The sequence below is a fragment of the Cricetulus griseus genome, assembly GCF_003668045.3.
Source record: "Cricetulus griseus strain 17A/GY chromosome 1 unlocalized genomic scaffold, alternate assembly CriGri-PICRH-1.0 chr1_0, whole genome shotgun sequence".
NCBI lineage: Eukaryota > Metazoa > Chordata > Mammalia > Rodentia > Cricetidae > Cricetulus > Cricetulus griseus.
This window is the reverse complement of record NW_023276806.1, coordinates 231,567,840-231,588,261: the sequence shown is the minus strand read 5'-3', so window position 1 is coordinate 231,588,261 and position 20,422 is coordinate 231,567,840. Positions and strand designations below refer to the sequence as shown.

At 54.8% G+C, this 20,422-nt stretch overlaps 4 protein-coding genes across 9 annotated transcripts; 1 reads left to right on the top strand and 3 right to left on the bottom strand.

Annotated features, from left to right (window-relative positions):
• Positions 1–517: 517 nt before the first annotated feature.
• Ly6g6c (lymphocyte antigen 6 family member G6C) lies at positions 518–3,695 on the bottom strand. The gene is made up of 3 exons (XM_027388838.2): positions 3,576–3,695; positions 1,527–1,637; positions 518–1,174 (listed from the first exon to the last, which is right to left on the bottom strand). The coding sequence occupies exons 1-3, from the start codon at positions 3,628–3,630 to the stop codon at positions 960–962; spliced, it is 381 nt and encodes a 126-aa protein (XP_027244639.1). The 5' UTR covers positions 3,631–3,695; the 3' UTR covers positions 518–959.
• Positions 3,696–4,486: 791 nt separating this feature from the next.
• On the top strand, positions 4,487–8,247 carry Mpig6b (megakaryocyte and platelet inhibitory receptor G6b). 5 transcript variants are annotated; one of them, XM_035451781.1, is made up of 6 exons: positions 4,487–4,992; positions 5,236–5,577; positions 5,731–5,815; positions 6,188–6,234; positions 6,379–6,446; positions 6,700–6,924. In XM_035451781.1, exons 1-6 carry the CDS (start codon positions 4,932–4,934, stop codon positions 6,802–6,804), a joined length of 708 nt encoding a protein of 235 aa, XP_035307672.1. In that variant the 5' UTR covers positions 4,487–4,931; the 3' UTR covers positions 6,805–6,924. The 5 variants fall into 5 exon arrangements, with proteins under 5 accessions (XP_035307672.1, XP_027244632.1, XP_035307673.1 ...); XM_027388831.2 differs by having other exon boundaries at positions 5,731–5,821; XM_035451782.1 differs by lacking the exon at positions 5,731–5,815 and having other exon boundaries at positions 5,236–5,583; positions 6,200–6,241; positions 6,367–6,446.
• A 165-nt stretch (positions 8,248–8,412) lies between these two features.
• Positions 8,413–10,453, bottom strand: Ddah2 (dimethylarginine dimethylaminohydrolase 2). The gene is made up of 6 exons (XM_035451779.1): positions 10,022–10,453; positions 9,781–9,880; positions 9,586–9,659; positions 9,379–9,498; positions 8,883–9,032; positions 8,413–8,721 (listed from the first exon to the last, which is right to left on the bottom strand). The coding sequence occupies exons 1-6, from the start codon at positions 10,316–10,318 to the stop codon at positions 8,605–8,607; spliced, it is 858 nt and encodes a 285-aa protein (XP_035307670.1). The 5' UTR covers positions 10,319–10,453; the 3' UTR covers positions 8,413–8,604.
• A 1,302-nt stretch (positions 10,454–11,755) lies between these two features.
• Positions 11,756–18,481, bottom strand: Clic1 (chloride intracellular channel 1). 2 transcript variants are annotated; one of them, XM_035451783.1, is made up of 6 exons: positions 18,209–18,481; positions 16,342–16,451; positions 16,033–16,158; positions 15,812–15,951; positions 13,858–14,039; positions 11,756–12,145 (listed from the first exon to the last, which is right to left on the bottom strand). In XM_035451783.1, exons 1-6 carry the CDS (start codon positions 18,245–18,247, stop codon positions 11,984–11,986), a joined length of 759 nt encoding a protein of 252 aa, XP_035307674.1. In that variant the 5' UTR covers positions 18,248–18,481; the 3' UTR covers positions 11,756–11,983. The 2 variants fall into 2 exon arrangements, with proteins under 2 accessions (XP_035307674.1, XP_027244631.1); XM_027388830.2 differs by having other exon boundaries at positions 15,812–15,918; positions 18,209–18,478.
• Between the last annotated feature and the right edge of the window lie 1,941 nt (positions 18,482–20,422).

Below are 20,422 nucleotides of genomic sequence, written 5' to 3'. Positions count from 1 at the left end.
ATAAGGGTTGTTTCTCCAAACACTAGTGCCAGTGTGCCACCCTCAGGTGTTGGAAGGGAGAAAGGCTTGAAAAACCTGCTCTTCCATTTAGTCAGCCCGGCCTTGCAGAACACTTAGGTAAGGAGAAGGGTGGGGTTGGCAGTAGACTTTCCATGGAGAGGTGCCCTACACCACTGCCACCAAAACCCCTTCCCTCTCCCTCTCCCTCTCCCTCTCCCCCTCCCCTCTTTCTCTCACCCTTGTTGTCCTGGCTGGCTTGCTATGTAGAGTCCAGACTGGCCTCAAATTCAGAGATCTATCTTTGTCTCTCAAGTGCTGGGATTAAAGGGTACAGAGCCATGCCTGCTTCTTTCTTTTTGAGACAGGATCGCTTGTGGCTCATGGTGGCCTTGAACTTGCTAAGTAACCAAGGTTGGCCTTGAACTTCCGATTCGTCTGCCTCCACTGCCCAGTTGTTGAGAGCGCAAAGGAAAGCCACGATGCCCAGACTAGCATGCATATCCCCTGACAATAAACAGTTTATCAGACGCCTACATTTATTTCTCACGATGGAAAGAGATGAGCAGAGGGCTTAGCGAATCAACCCCATGCAGTGAGGTTAGCGGCTCCTTTCGGGGTCACTCACTGGAGACAAGACAGTGGTACTTCCAGGTCCACATCTCAGGGTCACATCGGTGTACTTCCAAGTAGGGAGCCCTTCCAGTGGCCAGTGAAGGAGGTAGAGTGGTCTCCAAGGAAATGGGAAAGGACTTGGTGAAAAATGGGGTGGAGAGTGCCAGCTGAGAGGGGTGGCTAGAAAGACCACTCTAGGCACTGTCCCATGAAACAAATGGGACAATAGGGAAATGATCTTGAGAAAAGGGGCCAGGGGTGAGGGAGAGCATGCTGGAGAGCTGGAGTTCTGAGGGAGAAAGGCTCAGGCTACAGCGTGTGGGAGGCGTGCAGACATGGAGCGACTCTCAATGCAATAACCAGAGGCCAAGGCCAGCCAAGGAGGTGAGGGAGAGGAGAGCCAGCGCAGGTGTGGGCCTTGGCGCTGGGCTGTTGCAGTTGTCCTTGTCACAGCAGGTGGTGTTGTAGTTCAGGCCCAGCTTGTGGTTGGTTTGGTTGAAAGCCTCCCGACAAGGCTCCTCTGGTGTGCCACAGCGCAGGTTAGAGAAAACCCACATCTTCCCTAGAGGCAGGAGCCAACAGAGAAGGGGTCAGGAGTCCTCACTGGCTTGCCTGTGTCCACTGGCTCCTCTTCCTTCCCAAAGCTGCTTGGCTCCACCCTTTTTCTCTCTTCTTAGTCTAATCATCCCTCCGAAGTGTGAGCCACAATCCTGCTTCTAGTTCCAGGCCCCCTTCCAGGGGTTCTCACAAACATTCACAAACACAATGTCTGTAGACACAGGTCAGCGCCTGGCACATAATCATCTTTGGCCACATGCTGTCACCCCTGTAACTCCCTGTCCTTGCCTTGGATGGGCTTCAGTCCCAGATGTTTCTCCCGCCCAGCCCCTCCCTCCCAGGAAAGGAGATGTTACCAAGGTACACGTTTGTGGTCAGGCATCTTTGGCCTGGCTCCAGACGACAGGACTGGCGATCCACACACCCCAGCACGGGGACCTTGTAGCAGGAGTGACATCTAGTGTCAGCTGGGGAGACAGGAAGTCAGGCTGAGGTGAGGGGGTGTCTGAGTCAGCTGAGTTAGGGGTGAGGGTGGAGAACTGCCCACCAAGCAGCCAGTGTCTCTGACCTGCCTTGTTCACAGGGATAGAGCAGGTGAGGGCAAAGTGGGCGTTGTGTGGAGGTGTCTGTTCTTTGAGTGGAAAGCACACACCCTAAATACCTTCCTCCACCCAGCCTGTTTGGGATGAGTCAAGAATTATACTAACAAAAACTCAGGGCTGGGGATGGCTGGGATATGGGGAAAGCTTGGTGACAGAGTAGAGGTTGGGAGGTGGGGGGGGGGTGAGACTTGAGATAGAAAGAAGAGATTATAGAGTGTGGGAGTCAGCAGTGCCTTCAGAGATGGCATGGAATTGAGGCTGTCAGAAAGCCACCTGTGGCCAGCTTTAGAAGTTGCTTGGACCTGGACCTCTGCCAAGAGCTTGGGAAGATTTCAGTACTGAATGAGTCCTCTCTATGACTGATCTGGCTCTCGCTCTATGGCAGAAGGGACAGCACCCGTGAGCCCTATCACTGGATTGTCTTATCACCTAACCAGAAATGGAGAGTGGGTGCATGAAGTGATGCGCAGGACTCCTGTGCTGGCCAAGTTCAGATTTGAGCATGTAAAGCTGCACGAAAGGAAGGTCGGCTCCCGTAGGGGTGGAGGAGCCTAGTGTGCCTCCAGGAAACCCATCTCCCTCTAGGGTAAGTGCTCTGTCTGGTGTCTTCTCCAGAAGGCTCAGGGAGGGTCTCTGATTCTCTGGGAAGGTTGTGTGCAGTCGCTGGAACCACCCAGGAGGCTTTGCCTCCCTGGCGGGGAATATAGCAATGTCAGGCAGGAAGGACCAGGCTGAGAAGGGCCATTGCTGAGCACCTCAGTGAGGAGCAGAGTGGACGCTGCTCAGAGCAGAAGGTGAGTGGAGGAAGGTACCCTAAATCCTGGAGAACCTTCATGTTGGGACGGGGCTGGCCAGAGAGTGTCCGGGAAGGGGGCACAGTGGAGTGAGAAACAAGCGGTCCAGTGCCACAGCAGATAAGAAGCCTGGGCCAGGAGAATATGGAGGCCAGGAGGAGATGGCAATGGAGACCTGGGTCCTTAATAAAGGATCAAAGAGCCAGGTGTGGCATTTGTGTAATCTCCACATTTAGGAGGATCGTGAGTTCAAAGCCAGCTTTGGCTACATTGTTAGGGCCCAAGAATAATCCACCAGAAAGACAGGGTTCAAGCAAGCCAAAAATTAAAACAACAACAATGACAAAAAAAAAAAAAAAACCACCCTGATATATCAGGGAAGCCCCAGGTTTTGAGATCCAGACTGCAACCCTGAGGTGGGAGTAGCAGTCGATTTTAAAGGGAAAAACAACAAAGAGACAGCTCCCGAGTCCCGCCCAGTCATCATGTAATAGGGGGAGAAGCAGTTGGGAGCCCCCTTGGTGGAACACTTTTAGCCTATTAGGGAGTTCTGGCCGCTGGCTCTGGGCTAACTAGTCAGAAGTGGGAGGGATGTTTGTGGTGTCGCCTCATTCTAGACATCTGTATGAGGGGGCTGAGGGGGCTGAGGGGGCTGAGAGGGCTGAGGGCTACAGCTGAGCCTCAGGAAATTGTTGGTAACATCTCAGGGGCAGAGTGGCAGACTAGGACAAAATGGAGTTCCTGCTGCTAACTGGGATCTAACAACACAAGACTCTGCCAGAAAAATAAAAACAAAGAAATGAAGGGAGGTAAAGGAGGGAAGGAAACAGACAGTGGGGAGAGAGAGGAAGAGGAAATCGAGAGAGGGGCCATCACACTCAGACATGCAGTCCTAGAGGCATTGGGGAGACTAAGCTAGGTAGGGTTGGGGCTTCTTGGGATCCTGAATCCGGGGAAATAAGGAGTATTAGGTAGGGTTGGGGTGGGGCTCGGGGCCCTCTGCACTCACCTGAGACCCAGCAACAGAGCAGGGCAGACAGGGTGAGCAGCAGCAGGTGTTTCATGGCAAGGGTGCCGAAAATGTCACAGCCCCAAAAGCTGACAGAGACTCTTAGAGATCCAGCTCTGAGAGTGGCCTTTTGGGAATTTATAATCCCAAAGGCCCCTCCCTTCCAGGCCTCTGCCCTCTGTGGTACCTCCCTCCCAATTTATACCCAGCTAACCAGAAAGAAAGATCAGAGGTGGGGAGGTTCCAAACAGGCCTGGGTAGGGTGGGGAGGAGAGAGAGGGGGTGGGGGGGGGAGGAGGACAAGTGTCCCTAGTGGCCAACTCCATTTTGGATCTTGGTTTTAGTACCCCTAACTGAGGCCCACAGCTCTGAAGGAGCATCAGAAGAGTGTCTGTGACTTAAACAGGCACGGTGCCAGCTCCTGCTGGTTCCTAGGAAGTGAGCAGTGACCTGCGGCCTGAGTTGGTCATCAGCTTTGGGTCCCTGGAGGTGGGGGGACATTGATAAGGGACATGCAGGCAGAAATTGATGAAACAGCTGAATTAATGTAGATTCATTCCCCACCCTGTCTTCCAACTGACGCCCAGCCACAGGATAAAGGTCTGTAACACCATGGAGGGCTTCTGTGATGTCATAGATGCCAGCGAGGCAGAAGCTGTGTATCCTGAAGGACCACACCCCTGAGCTAAAGATGCTCTCACACCCCTGTGCTTGGGCTTGGGTGGGGAGGAGCACTTGGGTGGGGAGGAGCACTTGGGTGGGGAGGAGCACTTGGGTGGGGAGGAGCACTTGGGTGGGGAGGAGCACTTGGGTGGGGAGGAACACTTGGGTGGGGAGGAGCACTTGGTGGGGAGGAGCACCTGGGCACCCAGAGGTGAGATAGGAATTAGATAAGGGTAGAGGATAATAAAGTCATGCATTGAGCATTCCTGTATGTCATCTGTTGTTTTAGTCATCTTCAATGCATTTATTTGGTTCTCACAAGCTTTTATCTCCATTTTCCCGATGAGGGGACAGGTAGAGGTGACTGACTCACATCACCCAGCTACTGTGTGGCAAAATCAGGATTTGAACTCAGGAAGCTGAGCTTCAGAATTTGTGGAACTCGGGGGTTGTGTTAGTTTGAAAGAAAAAAAAAAGCGTAGAGCCTTTGCGAAAGGACTCAAGCACAAATTTTAAAGTTTTAAAAGATTTGAAGACCGCTGGTTGGTTCATGAGGATTTCTAGAAGGATCCAGGAATTGGTGGCCTCGCTGGCTCTTATCTGTGCCCCCACCCTGCCCCTCTGCTTTCCTCTTCCCTCCGCTCTCCCTGCTGATTCACTCCGGCTCTGCCTACCTCATACCACATCCCAGCCATGGCCCTGGTTCTGCAGTTGCTGCCTCTGTTGCTCTCAAGGGTCCAGGGCGACCCCCAGGGTAGGCCGTCCCTGGGGAGTTGTGATGGGCCAGACAGAGACAGACTAGGAAGGGGGCTGTATATAAGATCCGGAATGGTAGAAGGGTAGATGAAAGAGGGTGTGTGTGTGTGTGTGTGTGTGTGTGTGAGAGAGAGAGAGAGAGAGAGAGAGAGAGAGAGAGAGAAATCTAGCTAGCCTGGATCTCTGATGCCCAGCCACAGGTAAACTAGCCCTAACCACCTCCCTCCTCCACCTTCCCTAGTTTCTCTGGAGGGCAGCCCTGGGGACCGGGTGAATCTCTCCTGCATAGGGGTCTCAGACCCCACCCGCTGGGCTTGGGCGCCTAGTTTCCCGGCATGCCAGGGGCTGTCCAAAGGGCGCCGTCCGATCCTGTGGGCCTCGTCGAGCGGGACCCCGGCTGTGTTCTCGCACTTCTCTGGCCGCCTGCGTTCCCTGGATACTGGTATCAAGCGGCTGGAGCTGGTGCTGAGCGCCGGGGACTCTGGCACCTTTTTCTGCAAAGGACGCCAAGAGAATGAGAGCCGCACAGTGCTTCAGGTGTTGGGGGACAAGGCAGACTGCAGGGCTTCGGGATCTGCACACGGTAGGTCGAGGCCCAGATGCAGAGGGGCACTTGGTTCGGGGACACACCCTGGACAAAATGCGGGGCGGGGTCTTGTAGAGCGGGAGAGCTAGTAGGACCCTGTGGTTATACCCCTGACCTCCGCATCCCTCCCCGCTTCGCGCGTCTCCCCAGGTTCCGGGTATCCCAAGGTCCTGATTGCTCTGCTGGTCCTTGGGCTGGCGCTGGCTCTGGGTGCCTCGGGTTTAGTCTGGTGGCGGCGCAGGTGAGCACTGGAGGCGGAGCCTGGCTTAATACAGGGTGTGACCAGTCAGGGCGGGAGATGGGGGGCGGAGAGAGGTGGGGCAGAACCCCAACCTTAGCAAAGAACAAGTGGAGGCGTGGCGGTGTTTTGAAGGCGAGAGGTTAGCCCTTGGGTGCTAGGCTACAGGCTGGAGCAGGGAGCCCAGGCAGCAGGAACCAAACTAGAAGGGCCGAAAGCCCAGAGAGTGGGCGGGACCTGGTTCCGGAGGAGCCTAAGTTGTTTTGCTGGTCGGAGACTGCAGTTTGCACAGTTGTGATTGGCGCCGCCTGCGGCCGAGGAACCAGTAGGACGAGACTGGTGACTCTCCAAGGACTGACTTCCTTACAGGCACTCGCCCCCGCCCCCGCCCCCGCCTCGACCACTCCCCACATTTGGTGAGACTAACGGCACCCCATTTTTCTCTCTCCTACCCGAACGATCCCTAACCCTGAACTGTTGAGTCTGAGTCCTTGCCGGGAGCAGACAAAGTTGGGTCATTTTCTCTTCATCCTTCAGCTCTGACCCTTCCTCCCACTTAGCTCCAGTCGTAAAAGCTGAGCCGTTAGAACAGGAGTCCAAGAGCTCAGGCCGCCTGGACCAGGAGCCGGTAAGGGCCTGGGTTAGGAAGGCCTTAGGCCAGAATCCCGGAGAGAGGAGGCCAACCCCCGCCCCCCCCCAAAAAAAAGCCTAGCTCGGTTGTTGTGGGGCAGCTGTGCAATCCCAGCACCCTGGAGGTTTAAGCAGGATGGAGCCCAGACTTTGCTACAGTCTCTTCTGCCCACGGCGGGGAGGGGAAGGGGTTGATTCTAAACGAAGGGATCAGATCGCCGAGACCATCTGCCTCCCCTCATCCTCCTCAGAGCCTGCACTACGCTGATCTGGATCACTCCGTCCTCGGGAGGCACCGCCGGATGTCCACGGTGGTTCCCGGTGATCCCTCCACTGTCTATGCGGTTGTGGTTTAAAGGGGAGCCCTTGCTCTCAAGCCCTCCAATCTGGGGCTTCGCTACTCAAGCTCAGCTGAAGGGGAGGCACCATGGACAGAGGCACCAGTCTCGGAGTCTGGACACCTGGGTTGTCTCTGCAGCTGCTCGGCTTTTTGAGTCACTCCCATCTCATAACACCTTCCCTTCACCACCGATGTCCTCTATAGATGACCAAGCTGTCCTAAGTTTTAGCTCCCAATGGATATTCTGTTCCCTTTCCAAACAAGCATTTTGAACTTAAGACAATCGCCCGCCTCCTTTCCTGCCTCGCTCATCGGCTGCAGCTGCTCATCTACCGTCTGTAATGTTGCCAGTGATGCCCTAGACCACACGGTAACATTCACGGACTTGGCCTGAGATCACCCCTCTTTAAATCCTGGTTCACTTTGTTGCTAAAATCTTCCTTCTAGAAGTCCTGCTGCTCTGTTTGCCTCTTTCTTTCTTCCTCCTTACTCCTCTTCTAGGAAGGGAGCCAACCCTCAGCCCCCTTCCCTCCAACCAGATCTCAGAGCTAGCACACCCTGTCCAGCTGGCCTTGGGCATTTTACACAAGGCATATCAAAAGTGACTTAGTCATTTCCCAAGCTATTCCCTGCTCCCTCCTCTGCAGTCTCATGACCAACCCAAGTTGCCCAAGCCAGAAACTGGGAGTCAGAGGACACCAAGTCCTTCTCTCCCACACAGGGACTTACAAAACTACCCCCATCTTCCCTTTAAAAGCAGGCTCTCTGTCGCTAGGCTGGCTTTGAACTCCTGATCCCCTTGTCTCCACCTGCAGTTTGGGGTTTCAGGGATTACAGGCACGCACCAGCACACACGCCACCAGAACGTACTCTCATCGCTGCTGCATGGGTGTGGCCCACAGACCCTTCTGGTCCTCCTGCCTCCACTGCCCCTTTCCTGGGGCTGTGGGGTCACAGGCTTTGGGCACAGGTACTGCAGCACTTTGTGTGCTCAGAGGCTTATCTGTTATTTCCTGTGTACAAGAGCCCACCTTAGATTCTCCACAGTTTCCTCTCAACACTCATTGGCCCGATGGAAATAAATTCCATCTCCTGGATTCCTTCTCCCTCTTCCTCACTTCCTGCCTTGATAATGATTTATCCCCGGGATTTGACTGAAATGTAGCCTTTTCTGTGATACCGGTCCTCATCCCTAATGCTCATCCACTCCTGCACAAAAATCAATGCCCTAGACCGCCCCCCCCGATTTTTCTTGTAGAAACAGACTCTTGAAGACCATCCCAGTATAACCTGTCTGCCTGACCTGTTTGATTCGCTGTTAAGCCTCAGTGCATGGATAAATGTGTGCCCTGGAAAACACTGCTGTTTATCAAATGAAGGTGGACTGGCAATCTTCCAGGGTCTGAATCATCCGGCATTCAGAAAGTGATCCACCCGTGCATGTGATCCCCTTTTCTGTCCTGGACGTACACTCCACACAGCAGTCTCTTGTCCTTCTTCATACCTGAGCCCCACAATCAGGCTGGGAGTGAGACATTGAGCACACAAAGAGGACTGACCCCCACTTGAGGTTTCAACTCCACCCATCCCTTTGTCCCAGTGAGACATCAGCCACAACCCCACCTAAAAGGCCAATTTTATTTTATTGGTTTTGACAGAGAGGACTCTCCCAGTAGCTCCTATCCTTTGTTTCACACTAAATCCTCCCTTGTCCTGGGGCATGTCTCCACTGCTACCTACTTCCCATTTTCTATTACCTGAATCCACCCCCTACACGGCTCTATTCCTGGCCCGTTGGAGCCCCAAGCCCAGGCCCTCAGCAGTGGGGGCGTGTGCTGAGCACCAGGCAGAGGGAGCTGAGGCCAGCACCAGCCTTCTCCAGTTCTGAGCAGGATACGGGTACCAGGGTGACGTCAGAGAGCTTCTGCAGACCCTGCGGGGAGGACACCCAAGGTGTTTTGATACCAGAGCCTCGCTCCCCTCTAGCCAGTTCCTAGTGGCCCCACCCAGGTTTCTGGAGAAAGGCTCCCTCCTTTCCTCCACTGGGAAAGACAGACTTCTGTCTCTGGTTGGTGGAGTTTGCGTGTCCCTCACCTCCTGGCTGTTGGGCAGGTCCCCACCTCCGCGGTGCAGGAGGAAAGGAGTGGCACCAGGCAACCCAGGACGCAGAAAGAGGCAGTCAGCTGCTGCGTCATCTGAGAGGGTCAGAGAAGCGTAGGGGTGATCGGTCAGCGCTGCCATTGCCTGGAGAGAGAAAGAGGGTGTTGAGTTTTCCACAGCGGAGGCCGCCTGACCTAGCACAAAGTAAAGGCTTGGGACAAGGGTTACGTCTGTGAGATAATGACAGCAAGTACATACCGCCTGCTGTGTCAGACACAGTCTCAAGCGCTTTTAGCCACCGTTTACTTTTGCAGCCCCTCCCCAACTCTTGCTTCTTCTGTACCCCTTGTTCACTAGGGTGTCCCTTTATGTTAGTGAGGACAAGGGCTGAGAGCAATTCCCCAAGCTAGCCGGATTCCCTGCGGCCCCTGCCCTCAGTCACGCCCACTTCGTTGGCCACGCCCTCACCACCAGCCCTGCCCCGCCTCACCCTGACAGCTTTTTGGGCAGCTTCGCTGCTTCCAGCCACCACAGTGCGGGGTCCCCCCATGCCGCAGAGGCCGCGCAGGTGAGAGGCTCCCGAGACCGGCACGGTGGAGACGGCGAAGTCCTAGAGCGAGCAGAAGGATTTAGGGGTGCATAAGGAGCCCAGAGCACATGGGCGGCGCGCTCTCCCCAAGCTGCTCTGGCTCCTCACCCGGAAGGTGTCCGCCACGATCTCAGCTCCCCGGTGATTGGTCCACTTGGAGAGACCTACGAAAAACTCCCGGCCTGAATCCGGGAGGACACGCGGGTTTGAAGGCCAGAGTGAGTTTGGAATCAAGATCTGAGATCGCCCGGTCTCCCAAACTCTACGCCACCCCCCGGGGGTGCTGACCACCCATCGTCTCACCCGTGAAGAGGACGTCGGTGCCGTCCAGCGTCGCGTTCTCGTCCCCCATCTCCACAATTCGGAGCCCCAGGTCCTGCAGGGCTTTGCGGACTCCATCAACCTTGGAGAAGAGAGCGTGGGCTGAGACAGCCTCACTCCTCCCTATTTCCTGTCAATCCGAGACATCCAGCCTCCTCCCCACGACCGCCACCCCCACCCGCGCAATCCTGTCCCTCCAACACAACCCCACCCTGCCGCTCACCTCAGGCCTCCGCGCGGGGCTCCAGGGCCGCGTGATGAGGGCCGTGTCTCCTTGGATCACGGCCGTGTCACCAAGCAGTGGTCCCAGCGGCAGGGACTCCTCGGGAGGCAGTTCAAGCAGCTGCAGCCCTAGCCGTTGCCTCAGTTTACCTCCTAGTACTCCATGCTCCCTTTGAGCTTTAGCCAGGTCCAGAGCCGGAAGACCAGCCCCCGCGCTCTCCCCGGATGCCAGGCTCTCGGGGACACCCCGGATCAGGGCATGGGAACAGCGACCCAGCCCCTCCCCCGGCGTCCCCATCCCATCCACGCAGACGCCCCTTCCAGCCAAGCTGATCTCAGTTCTCTCTTCACTCGTCTGCGAGAGAGACAGAGGGGGAGGGGAGTAGCGGAGAAAGACGTGCAGAGAAGAAGGGGGAGTGTTAACGGCTCCCGGGTCTTCCCCCTCCGGCCATCGCCAGGCGCCCCTCCCACTCTGCCCCACCCCCTCCAGACCTTCTTGCCCTGGGGACCCCGCTCGGCCTCCTCTCAGCAGGGATCTGCTTTAAGAGGCGCCCAAGGAACAAGACTTGGATCCTTAATCTCCCAAACACCTGTTGCCCCTGCTCGGGGGCTGCGCTAGGTCCCTGCCCCGCGCCCCTCCTGGCAGCCGCTAGGATGCGCTCACTCCCCAAAAATGCGGCGGCCCCGCCCCCTTAACCCTCAGCTGCTCGCAGCAGGAGGGACCCGAAGTCCTGCCAGGGACCCTCAGAGGTTATTATGGAACGGGAAAAGAAAGCGGGGTAGTGAATCGGGGCCTGGGGTATGGAAGTCGCGGGTGCCCGAAGGAGAGAGGAGGAGAGGGGGCAGGCCGGAGGAATTAGCGTCTAAGGAGTTAAGCATCCTCCCTCTCCGCCCTGGCCGATCACGCTGCCCTTCGAGCGACCCGGTACAAACCAGACTTAGTCCCGGAGGACTGGGAGAGGTCCTAAACGAAATCCGGAGGGCGGGGAGCCGGGGGGCGTGGAACCACTCCTGGCTTCAGAGCTCGGTACCCCTGTCCGTCTTCCACCAGAGTCTACCCCGCCCAGCACCTCTCACACCCCGTCCGGTGCAGGCACCGACCCAGCACCCCCAAACTCCAGCCTCTCCATGCCGCTCGGGGACGCCCCCCCCTCCAGACTCACAGCGAGCGGCCACCTCCTCCAACGCAGCGCTGAGATTTCGGCCTTGGCCCCACCCCCAGAGGAGAGAGTTGATGGGGATGGGAACCTGAGTCTTCAAGCTGGGGAGACTAGGAGCTTGGGCTCTTGAGGTGTTCCCCGGGTAGGCGAGCTCACATTCGGCGATGGGGCGGGGGCGCGATGGTCTGGCGGCTCCGGGGCATTGTCTAAGCGGGACGGGGCGGGACCCCAGAGACCACGCCCATTCCGCCCAGCTAGGCCGCGCCCATTCCTCCCAGACTGTGCGCCCCTTCCACTCCCCCCCTCCGAACTCCGGCACCGCCCCAAGAACGCTGCCCAGGCCCACTCAGATCCGGCTGTCCCCGGCTGTCCCCGACTGCGGGGCTGCAAACAAGAGCTGGACCACACAACAGCCCTCTAATGGACGGATGCAGAACATGGCAGCCCCTGCAGAAACACTCCCTCCCAATTCTTGGCAGATGCTCTGAGCTTAATTAACAACACAGACCCTTCCCCTTATTTCGTGCCCACTGCACGGTAAGCCCTGTTTGTGTAAAAAACAAAACACAAAACAGTAGATTTTCAATTCTGTATTTTATTACCGAAATACGCTGTCCTACCCACCCCACCCCGCAATAGAAATCTTACCCTTGTCGCCTATCCTTTCCCTCCATTCCTCCCCCAGCCCCACACATGTACCCCGGATTTCCTGACCACTGGCTGTTCTGGAGTGTGTCCATTCGGTAGCCTCCCAGAGCCTCTATGGCGAGCACAGAGTGGGTGAAGGAGCCTCTAAGAGGTGCTCATTTCAGGGCCTTGGCCACTTGCTCATAGGCCAGCTCTATCTCCTCGTCGTCCGGACAGGTGGAGGCGAACTCTTCCCGAGCATAAGCATTGCTCAAGTACCGATGCACTCCACGGAACGCCTCTGGGATGGTGAAGCCTCTGTACTTTTTACACACCACCTGGAGGTTGGAGAGAGGGTGGCATGTTAGCCTCGGGGAAGTCGAGCTTGCTTTGCCTGGAGCTGTCGGACTCTCTCATCCTCCAGGGTCGTCAAGACGATCTCGCTTCCTAACAGATTTTTTTGTTTGTTTTTGGTTTTTCTGAGACAGGGTTTCTCTGTATTGCTTTGGAGGTTGTCCTGGAACTCACTCTGTAGACCAGGCTGGACTCGAACTCAGAGATCCACCTGCCTCTGCCTCCCGAGTGCTGGGATTAAAGGCGTGCGCCACCACCGCTCAGCTTCTGTTGATTCATATCTAAGCTTCTATTTGAATGGCTTGCTCAACTTTTCATTTTTCTGGAACCCCATTATTAATAGCCAGCCTCTTCCCAGACCAAACATCTGTGGTTCAACTTTTCTCCTCTTGACTAAAAAGAGAAACCATGGGCTGGAGAGATGGCTCAGAGGTTAAGAGCACTGGCTCCTTCCTCTTCCAGAGGTCCTGAGTTCAATTCCCAGCAACCACATGGTGGCTCACAACCATCTGTAATGAGATCTGGTGCCCTCTTCTGGCCTGCACTGTATATATGATAAATAAATCTTAGAAAGTATTTTTAAAAAATGAATAAACAGGGTGGGGGGGGGATGCTAGGGATGTGTTTACCCTGGATCCCCTGACACACAGAGGAAAAAGACAATTAGCAAAATGTAACACTAATTTTGTAATGAATTCTCTCTCTCTCTCTCTCTCTCTCTCTCTCTCTCTCTCTCTCTCTCTCTTCTTTCTTTCTTTCTTTTTTTTTGGGGGGGGTTTTGGAGGCAGGGTTTCTCTGTGGCTTTGGAGGCTGCCCTGGAACTCGATCTGTAGACCAGGCTGGTCTCAGATCCGCCTGCCTCTGCCTCCCGAGTACTGGGATTAAAGGTATGCACCACCAAAGCCCAGCTTCTTTTTTCACTTGATTTTCAGGTCATGTATCATTGCCTTGATATGAAAGTTTTGTATTCCATTTGATTTCGACCTTTTGTGGGCAGGAACTAATTGAATGTCATTTGGTTTTTTTATCTTCTTTGTTTTTTCTTTTCTTAGGAGGGAGGAGACTACTGTTATTTGAAACAGTGTTTCGTTCTGTAGCTAAGGCTGGCCTCCAACTCATACCTGCCTTCCTATCTCAGCCTGGAGAACGCTGCGGGTCACAGGAATGAACCACTTTGCCCAGCTCTCTCACTGCCTAGCGCTACTCATTATTCAGGTGGTAGGGCAGTGGTAATGGGCTTATGCTTTATTAAATTACACTGTAGCTTTAAGGCTATGACAGAAACATGGGAAACGACAGCTCATGTCTTCCTTGAGAGGAAACAGGAGGCCTGGGCTATAGAGAGTTACTGTGTAGACTTGGGAGAATCCTGCTTTGGAAGTAACTCTGAACATAAACAGGCACACACACACACACACACACACACACACAGAGGCATCCACAAAAAAAATCTGGAGTGTCACTCTTGATCAGACACTGTATAAACATGACTTGTATCATCGAATGTAATTCTCTTAATTGGCAACAACTGCTTAGCTGGTGTCCCTAGGCTGGCGCCCCTGGGCAGGGTCCCCGCCATTGGTAACCTACAGAAATCGTGCTAACAAAGATGTCACCTTGGGGTGCTGAGATTGCTCCACTGGGTACAAGCACTGAAAGATTCATTCCATCGCCTCCCCGCACAGTGACCACCCACCTGTACAATGTGAAGCTTTGGCAGCAGGTTACAGTCAGCCAGGGTGAGCTCATTGCCGTCCAGAAACTTCCTCTGCGAGATGCCCTCATCTTCAGCACTGGTTTCATCCACTTCTTCCGGGAGGGGGGATGTCAAGTAGTTATCTAGAACCTTCAGAGCTTTCAGGAGTCCCTTCTCTAGGTCTGTCCGAGAGAGGAAAAGCTGATTAGAACCTTAAACACTGGGGAGACAGTGTGCCCCAGGACAGCTGTGCAGACACAGCTCAGAGGTAAAGAACCTAACATGTATGAGACCCTGAATCTGATTTTAAAAAAACAAAAAACAAAACCAACAGCACCATGCATGCTGTTGTTAAATTATGTGTGTAAGATGTGTGTGTACAGATGTCTGCATGTGTGTGGAGGTCAGAGGTCAATATCCAGTGTTTTCCTGGATGACTCCATCTTTCTTTCTTTCTTTCTTCAGATTTATTTATATATTTTTGTTTATGTGCAAGTGTGTGAGCCTGTAGGAATATATACATATATATATATATATATATATATATATATATATATATATATATCACCTTGTGCACACAGGAGCCTGAGAGGGTCAGAAAAGGGTTCAGATTCCCAGGAACTGGAGTTGCAGATAGCTGTGAGCTGGCATGTGGTGCTGGAAACCAAGCCCTGGTCCTCTGGAAGAACTGTGAGTCCTCTTCGCCTTCTTTCCAGTCCCCATGTTATTTCATACAAGGTCTCTCTCTCCCTGAACTTAGAACTCACCAGTTTGACTAGACTAGCTGGATGGCATCCATCTAAGCCTCCTCCTGCCTCTACCTCCCCAGCACCAGGGTTATAGCAGCTGCCTATCCTGCCTGGATTTTGACATGGGTGCTGTGCATCCAAACTCAGGTACACATATTTGCATGGCAAGCGCTTTACTAATAGACCGAGCCATCTCTCCAGCCCCTGGCTTGTGATTTATTCCCCCAAGTGCTAGAAACTGAGTGTAAGGTTTCACAGACTAGTCAAGCTCGGTACATTGAATCACACCTCAACCTCTTGGTCTAATCAATCTACAACCCAAATCTCAGTTACTTCTCATGTTAGCCCAGGAGATGGATGTTCCACTCCTGCAAGCAGATTAGAAAGGTGCAGAGACCTTCTCAGAATCAATCTCCAATTCCACCAAAAAGCAAAATAAAATTATGTAAAAAACAGTTAAAAAAAAAAAAAGCAAAAAAAAACCTGTGAGTCTGGTAATACTGCAGGACATGTAGCGGGGTGTGGGACACTTATGAGGGTGCACTTTAAAAATGAACTCTAGTGGGGCGTTGGTGGCGCACGCCTTTGATCCCAGCACTCAGGAGGCAGAGGCAGGAGGATCGTTGTGAGTTTGAGGCCAACCTGGTCTACAGAGTTCCAGGACAGCCAGGGCTATACAGAGAAATCCTGTCTCAAAAAAACAAACAAAAACACAAAACAAAGCAAATTCTAGAGGGTAGGGAGATAGCTTGGAGGGTACCAGCACATGCTGGATAAGCATGAGAGCCTGGCTTCAGATGCCAGCACCCACTTAAAAAGCTGGTTGTGGGGCTGGAAAGATGGCTCAGGGGTTAAGAGCACTGGCTGTTCTTCCAGAGGACCTGGGGTTTGATTCCCAACACCTGTAACTCCAGCCCCAGGGAACCTGACAATTTTCTTGTGGCCTCCTCAGGCACTGAACACATGTGGTGCACAGACAGACATTCAGGCAAACACTCGCATACATAAAAATAAATAAAATCTCAAAAAACAACACAAACCCCCAACCCCAAAAGTAATGAGCCAGCAGAGAGGTAGAGGGGTGAGGCTGCAATGGCGGTCTAGACCTCTGGGGGCATCTGCTCCATCTCCCCAGGGGCTCCTGGTGCCTCTCAACCCTGGGCTCTTCTCCTCTAGGACCTAAGCCTCTGCTCCGTGAGACTCACTGTCATTGAGTGCTGGGTTTGAGTTCTTGATGTAGGCCGAAAACTTGGCAAATATGTCCAGCCCTGAGGTATTGGACTCAGGGTTCAGAGCAGCCAGCTTTGGGTACCTGGAAGGCAGAGGGAGAGAGGTAGAGCCCTTTCTGGAGGAGACTCAGCTTCCACTCCGTCTTTGCTCCCCAAAGGCCCCCAGCTCCATCTCCTCTTCCCAAGTGGCCCTGTACCTGGGAGGGCACAGCACAGCTTCCAGGAATTCTTCGATCTTGTTGGTGTCTGTGTGTACTTCGGTGCCGTACAGCAGGAATGGGAGTTGTCCACCCGGGCAAAGTTTCTGAACTGTCTCTGTCCGTCTGGAGAAGGGGCCAGGAGTCGAGAGAGGAAAACGGGATCAAAAGCAGAAACAGGGACATCGAGATGGAGAAATTGATTTGTCCCGCTGAGCTTTAAGGTGGAAGGGCTCGTGTGGGTGAGCTCGTGCATACATGTGCACACGCATTTACACAGGAACGTTTAGAGGAACAGAGTGGGCCCACCTTTTGGTGTCCACGGTGGTGACGTTGAAGGTGACTCCCTTGAGCCAGAGCACCATGAACAGCCTCTGGGAGAAGGGGCAGTTCCCAATCTTGGCCCCATCACTGCCAGCCTGAAAAGCAACCCCAGCCCAGCGTTAGGCCTGAATCACCTCACCCTTAGCAGGTGATTCTCTGAGTCTCCTGCTAGTTCTGACAGACACACACTGCTACTCTGACAGACACACTCTCTGAGCTACTCCCAGAGCTGAGTTATTTTCCCCTTTGGGCCCGGGTGGAACCTAGGACAGACAATGGGTAAATTTTCAGCAAAGGCAGGCTCATGGCATCCCAGGGATTGGCAGGTGGGCGGGGCAGAGGAAGGGTTACATCTTGGCAAGCTTGGAGAATCTGAACCCAAAGGCAAAGAGTAGGGGACTTGGAGGGGTTGGAGCTGAAAACAAGATCTTGACTCCTGGATTCTCAAGCGGGGCAGAGACTAGGGAGAGCTGGGAGTCGGGGGTGAGGGGGGCTGGAAACCAGGGTCGGCATTGACTAAACCTCTAGACAAGCAGTTTCTGGAGGCTGGGCGGACACTCAAGTGGACCTGAACCTCACCTGAGAGGGGCAACTCTTTAATTGGATGCAGGTGACCTCATCCCCCAAGGGACGCCTCCCCCCTAGACCGAGAGTGATTCATCTGTGTCTTCAGGCCTCAGCAGCTTCCTTCCTGGCAAGGAAGTGGGGGCAGGGATCTAGACACAGAGGCCAAGGCAGCTGGGGCCACCGTACAGTTCCCTAAACCTTCACTCTCGCTGCTGGTGCTCCTAGTTGACATGCTCTGTCCTCCAAAGTCCTCCTCACAGGACTCAAGGCCAGAATCTCCGCAGCATCGCTTCGCCCAGGAGTAAAAATAGCCCCCGGAGGCGAGTGTGAGGTGGGGACCACACCTAAGGGGCGGGCCCAGGCTCCAGTTGGCTTCCCCAGGCCAAGGAAGTGGGGATGGGTGCCAGGGAAACCCCAGCGAAAAGGCACACACATGGACACATAGGCACGATGCCACCGACACACAGACAAGACACCAACACACCGACAGAATGTGGGAAGGAGCGGAAGGCGGGGAGAATGTGCACCCAGGGAGACAGAACAGAAGGGAGGGGGAGGGCGGTCCTGGAGGGGACAGGCCTGAGTAGACAGGAGGGCTGCAGCCAGTGGTTTGGTGTCCAAACCCAAAGCTGAGACCCATCTCTCCTTGACCGCACCCACAGAGAGGAGAAAGAGTCTGGGGGCGCTCTTTCTTCCGTACCCACCCACCTAACCCAGGGGTCTCCTGTCCCCGTCGGGCTCTCTTCCCCTCCTCATTAGCAACTGTTACTAAACTTTAACCTCCTTCCTGCCTTCTAGTCTCTGGCTTCCCGTAACCCAACCTGCTGCTTCCTGAAAGGTCCTTCCTTCCAGTGTGCAGACAGACTCACTCCTTCCGTCCTGCCACACTCACACTCTCTCTCTCTGTCTGTCTGTGTCTCTCTGTGTGTGTCTGTCTCTTCTCTCTGTGGGCCCTTCTTTCTTTCTTAGGGCCACAGGTCCTGCCCGATTCTCCTGTGACCTTCTCAGGCCCTGGGCCGTCTGGACCCCTGGACCGCGCGCCACACCCCATTCAGCCTCTCGTCCTGAAACCCCCACTTTCCCTCCTTTAGGCTGCCGGGGTCCGCTTCCACAAACTTTTCAGGGCGAGCAGTCCAGAACTCTCGTTACCGTCTCACAAGTTTTCCCCCTCCCCCGGCGAGATAGCCCCGGGGCTGGGGGTGGGGTCGAGGAGGAGAGGGCTTGGGGAGTTAGGCTGGCAGAGCTGCGGGGAGGGGAGGGTGGCCCAAGAGAGAGGTGCTCTTACCTTCACGAACAGTTCGACCTGAGGTTGTTCTTCGGCCATGGCTGCGTCGGGGACCAGGAAGCAGCCGTCGCTGGGGGAGCTGGGAGGGGCCGGGGCCGGGAAGGCGGGTCTCACAGTCGGGATCCTCTCCTGCGGGCTCCGGGCTGGCCCTCGGCCGCAACCCCAGTCCGATCCGACCCTACGCTCGCTGCAGCTCGGCTTCCCCACCGGCTCCGTGCACCCCACACCCAGCTTCTCCACCTCGGTCCCCTCCCGTTCAGCTCAGGGAGCAGCTGACTCACCGGCCGGCCCCGCCCTGAACCTGGGGAGGGGACGGGGGAGGGAGGGCCTGGAGGATGGTGAGAGTGGGTCGGCACGCAGGCCTCTGGACCACAGGAATAAGGGGGGCGTTAGGAGGGAGGCCCGGCGGCTCCCTTGATTCTCTCTGGCCTTTCCTGGACACGGCACCTTTTTGGTGCCTCAGTTTCCCCGCTTCATTGATGAGAAGGGTGGCCCGCTCTCCCACAGGGAAACTTGACACTAGCGAACTGCACACGAAGGTGCAGAAACGGGGCTTGAGGTTGGAAGCGTTCTGCGTTCGTTCTTTTAGTCCCAGCTCCTGGTTTGCTAGGATTCCTCTCTCTCTCTCTCTCTCTCTCCTCTCTCTCTCTCTCTCTCTCTCTCCTCCTCCTCCTCCCTCCCTCCCTCCCTCCCTCCTCCCTCCTCCCTCCCTCTCTCTCTCTCTCTCTCTCTCTCTCTCTCTCTCTCTGTGTGTGTGTGTGTGTGTGTGTGGTGTGGAGGGGCACATGGAAGGAGATACTGAGGCTGGCATCTGTGGATTGGTGAAAGGCATCGTCTGGGAGAGACACCCAGAGGCCTGATTCCAGGGAAACAGGAAGCCGAGCTCAGGCTTCACGGCAGGGGGCGGGTCCTGTCAATGCTTCGACTTCCCCATCCCGGGCCCCTTACCCTCCTCTCGCTGGTGAAGGTTGCCTTGGAGACGGGGTTATCCTGGCCCTAGGATAACACTGGGGCTTATCCTGGGATGGGTGGGGTATCGGCTGGTTCTATGGTGGGAAGAAAGCAAAGGTCAGACAGATGGTCTGAGTGGAGGCCTGGGGGATATCTAAGCAAATAAAAGAAGGCAGAAGAAAAAGTAAATCGTTCCCTGGGAGGCTTGGTAGTATCAAACTTTACTACCTATCTTTTAAAAAATTCTAAAATATGTCTGCCAATATTCCAGCCTTCACGCTCGCTCTACAGTCCGACCATCCTTTTTCTTTTCTACTCACTGTCTGTCCAAAAAAGATGTTTGGAGAAAAACATGCTGCACTTAGAAAGACCTAGAAACAAAACTGGGCTGGAAACAGAGAGAGAGAGAGAGAGAGAGAAGAGAGAGAGAGAGAGAGAGAGAGAGAGAGAGAGAGAGAGAGAGAGATTGGAGGATTGGAGGGCTGGGTGAGCGGTGCTTGTCTTGGTGGAAACCAGCAGTTAGTGGCTTCCTCTTAGCTTCCTCTACCAGGGGCTTTCTCCTCCCTGGGAGGGGGGAGGCTTATTATCTCTCTCCTCAGAAAGGCAGGGTATTATTGGTATTTGGACCTTTGAACATCCCAGAAGTGTGCGTTCCCATCATGCTGACCCTCAAAATCTGCTCAGGGACCCTTCCCCACTGATGAACAAGGTGATTTCAAAGACGCCTTATTTCCCAGACTTCCGTTTTCCCCACTGGTAGGCGACCACCAGGGAGTCTGCCCAACCTCGATCCCACAGGGAGAAGCTTTAGTTGGTCTCAAACAGGTTTGACCGCCTTGCCCCTGCTTGTCTTTACAGCCGCAGCTGCCCTGATCATCAATATTGACTGCGGCGGCCTGGCGGCCTGGATTGCCACCCTCCAGTTACCCTGCCTAAATTTCAGGCCGCCCTCTCCCGGGGCCGCCAGGGGGTGACTCCCGGATTGGAAGCCAGGGCTGCATCAGGAAATTGTTTGCTCCCATCTCATCTCTGTGGCCCTGCTCTTTCTCGTTCACCAGCTCCCTTTCCTCAGCTGGCTTCTCTTCCTGTGCCCAATGCCTGCCTTGTCTTGGTAACCAGTCCCTAATCTCTTCACAGCCCAGATTGGAAGGTGTGTCCCTCCTGCCACTCCTCGGAGCTCTCACCACCCTCCAGGTTTCCATAGCTCCATTGCTCAACAATTTGCCAAGGGTAACCATTAACCCAGCCCTTAGCTCTGCTCCC

What these genes read in the sequence shown, in the direction of transcription:
- Mpig6b (XM_035451780.1), top strand. Translation starts at nt 4,932, where the DNA reads ATGGCCCTGGTTCTGCAGTTGCTGCCTCTGTTGCTCTCAAGGGTCCAG. An exon ending in GGCTTCGGGATCTGCACACG is followed by an intron (nt 5,578 to 5,730) that starts GTAGGTCGAGGC and finishes GCGTCTCCCCAG; the next exon opens with GTTCCGGGTATCCCAAGGTC. An exon ending in TTAGTCTGGTGGCGGCGCAG is followed by an intron (nt 5,822 to 6,699) that starts GTGAGCACTGGA and finishes CATCCTCCTCAG; the next exon opens with AGCCTGCACTACGCTGATCT.
- Clic1 (XM_035451783.1), bottom strand. Translation starts at nt 18,247, where the DNA reads ATGGCCGAAGAACAACCTCAGGTCGAACTGTTCGTGAAG. An exon ending in GCTGTGCTGTGCCCTCCCAG is followed by an intron (nt 15,952 to 16,032) that starts GTACAGGGCCAC and finishes AGTCTCCTCCAG; the next exon opens with AAAGGGCTCTACCTCTCTCC. An exon ending in AAACCCAGCACTCAATGACA is followed by an intron (nt 14,040 to 15,811) that starts GTGAGTCTCACG and finishes TCTCTCGGACAG; the next exon opens with ACCTAGAGAAGGGACTCCTG.
- Ddah2 (XM_035451779.1), bottom strand. Translation starts at nt 10,318, where the DNA reads ATGGGGACGCCGGGGGAGGGGCTGGGTCGCTGTTCCCATGCCCTGATC. An exon ending in GCCCCGCGCGGAGGCCTGAG is followed by an intron (nt 9,881 to 10,021) that starts GTGAGCGGCAGG and finishes CTCTTCTCCAAG; the next exon opens with GTTGATGGAGTCCGCAAAGC. An exon ending in ACCTGCCCAACAGCCAGGAG is followed by an intron (nt 8,722 to 8,882) that starts GTGAGGGACACG and finishes TCCTCCCCGCAG; the next exon opens with GGTCTGCAGAAGCTCTCTGA.
- Ly6g6c (XM_027388838.2), bottom strand. Translation starts at nt 3,630, where the DNA reads ATGAAACACCTGCTGCTGCTCACCCTGTCTGCCCTGCTCTGTTGCTGG. An exon ending in GCTCTGTTGCTGGGTCTCAG is followed by an intron (nt 1,638 to 3,575) that starts GTGAGTGCAGAG and finishes CTGTCTCCCCAG; the next exon opens with CTGACACTAGATGTCACTCC. An exon ending in GACCACAAACGTGTACCTTG is followed by an intron (nt 1,175 to 1,526) that starts GTAACATCTCCT and finishes TCCTGCCTCTAG; the next exon opens with GGAAGATGTGGGTTTTCTCT.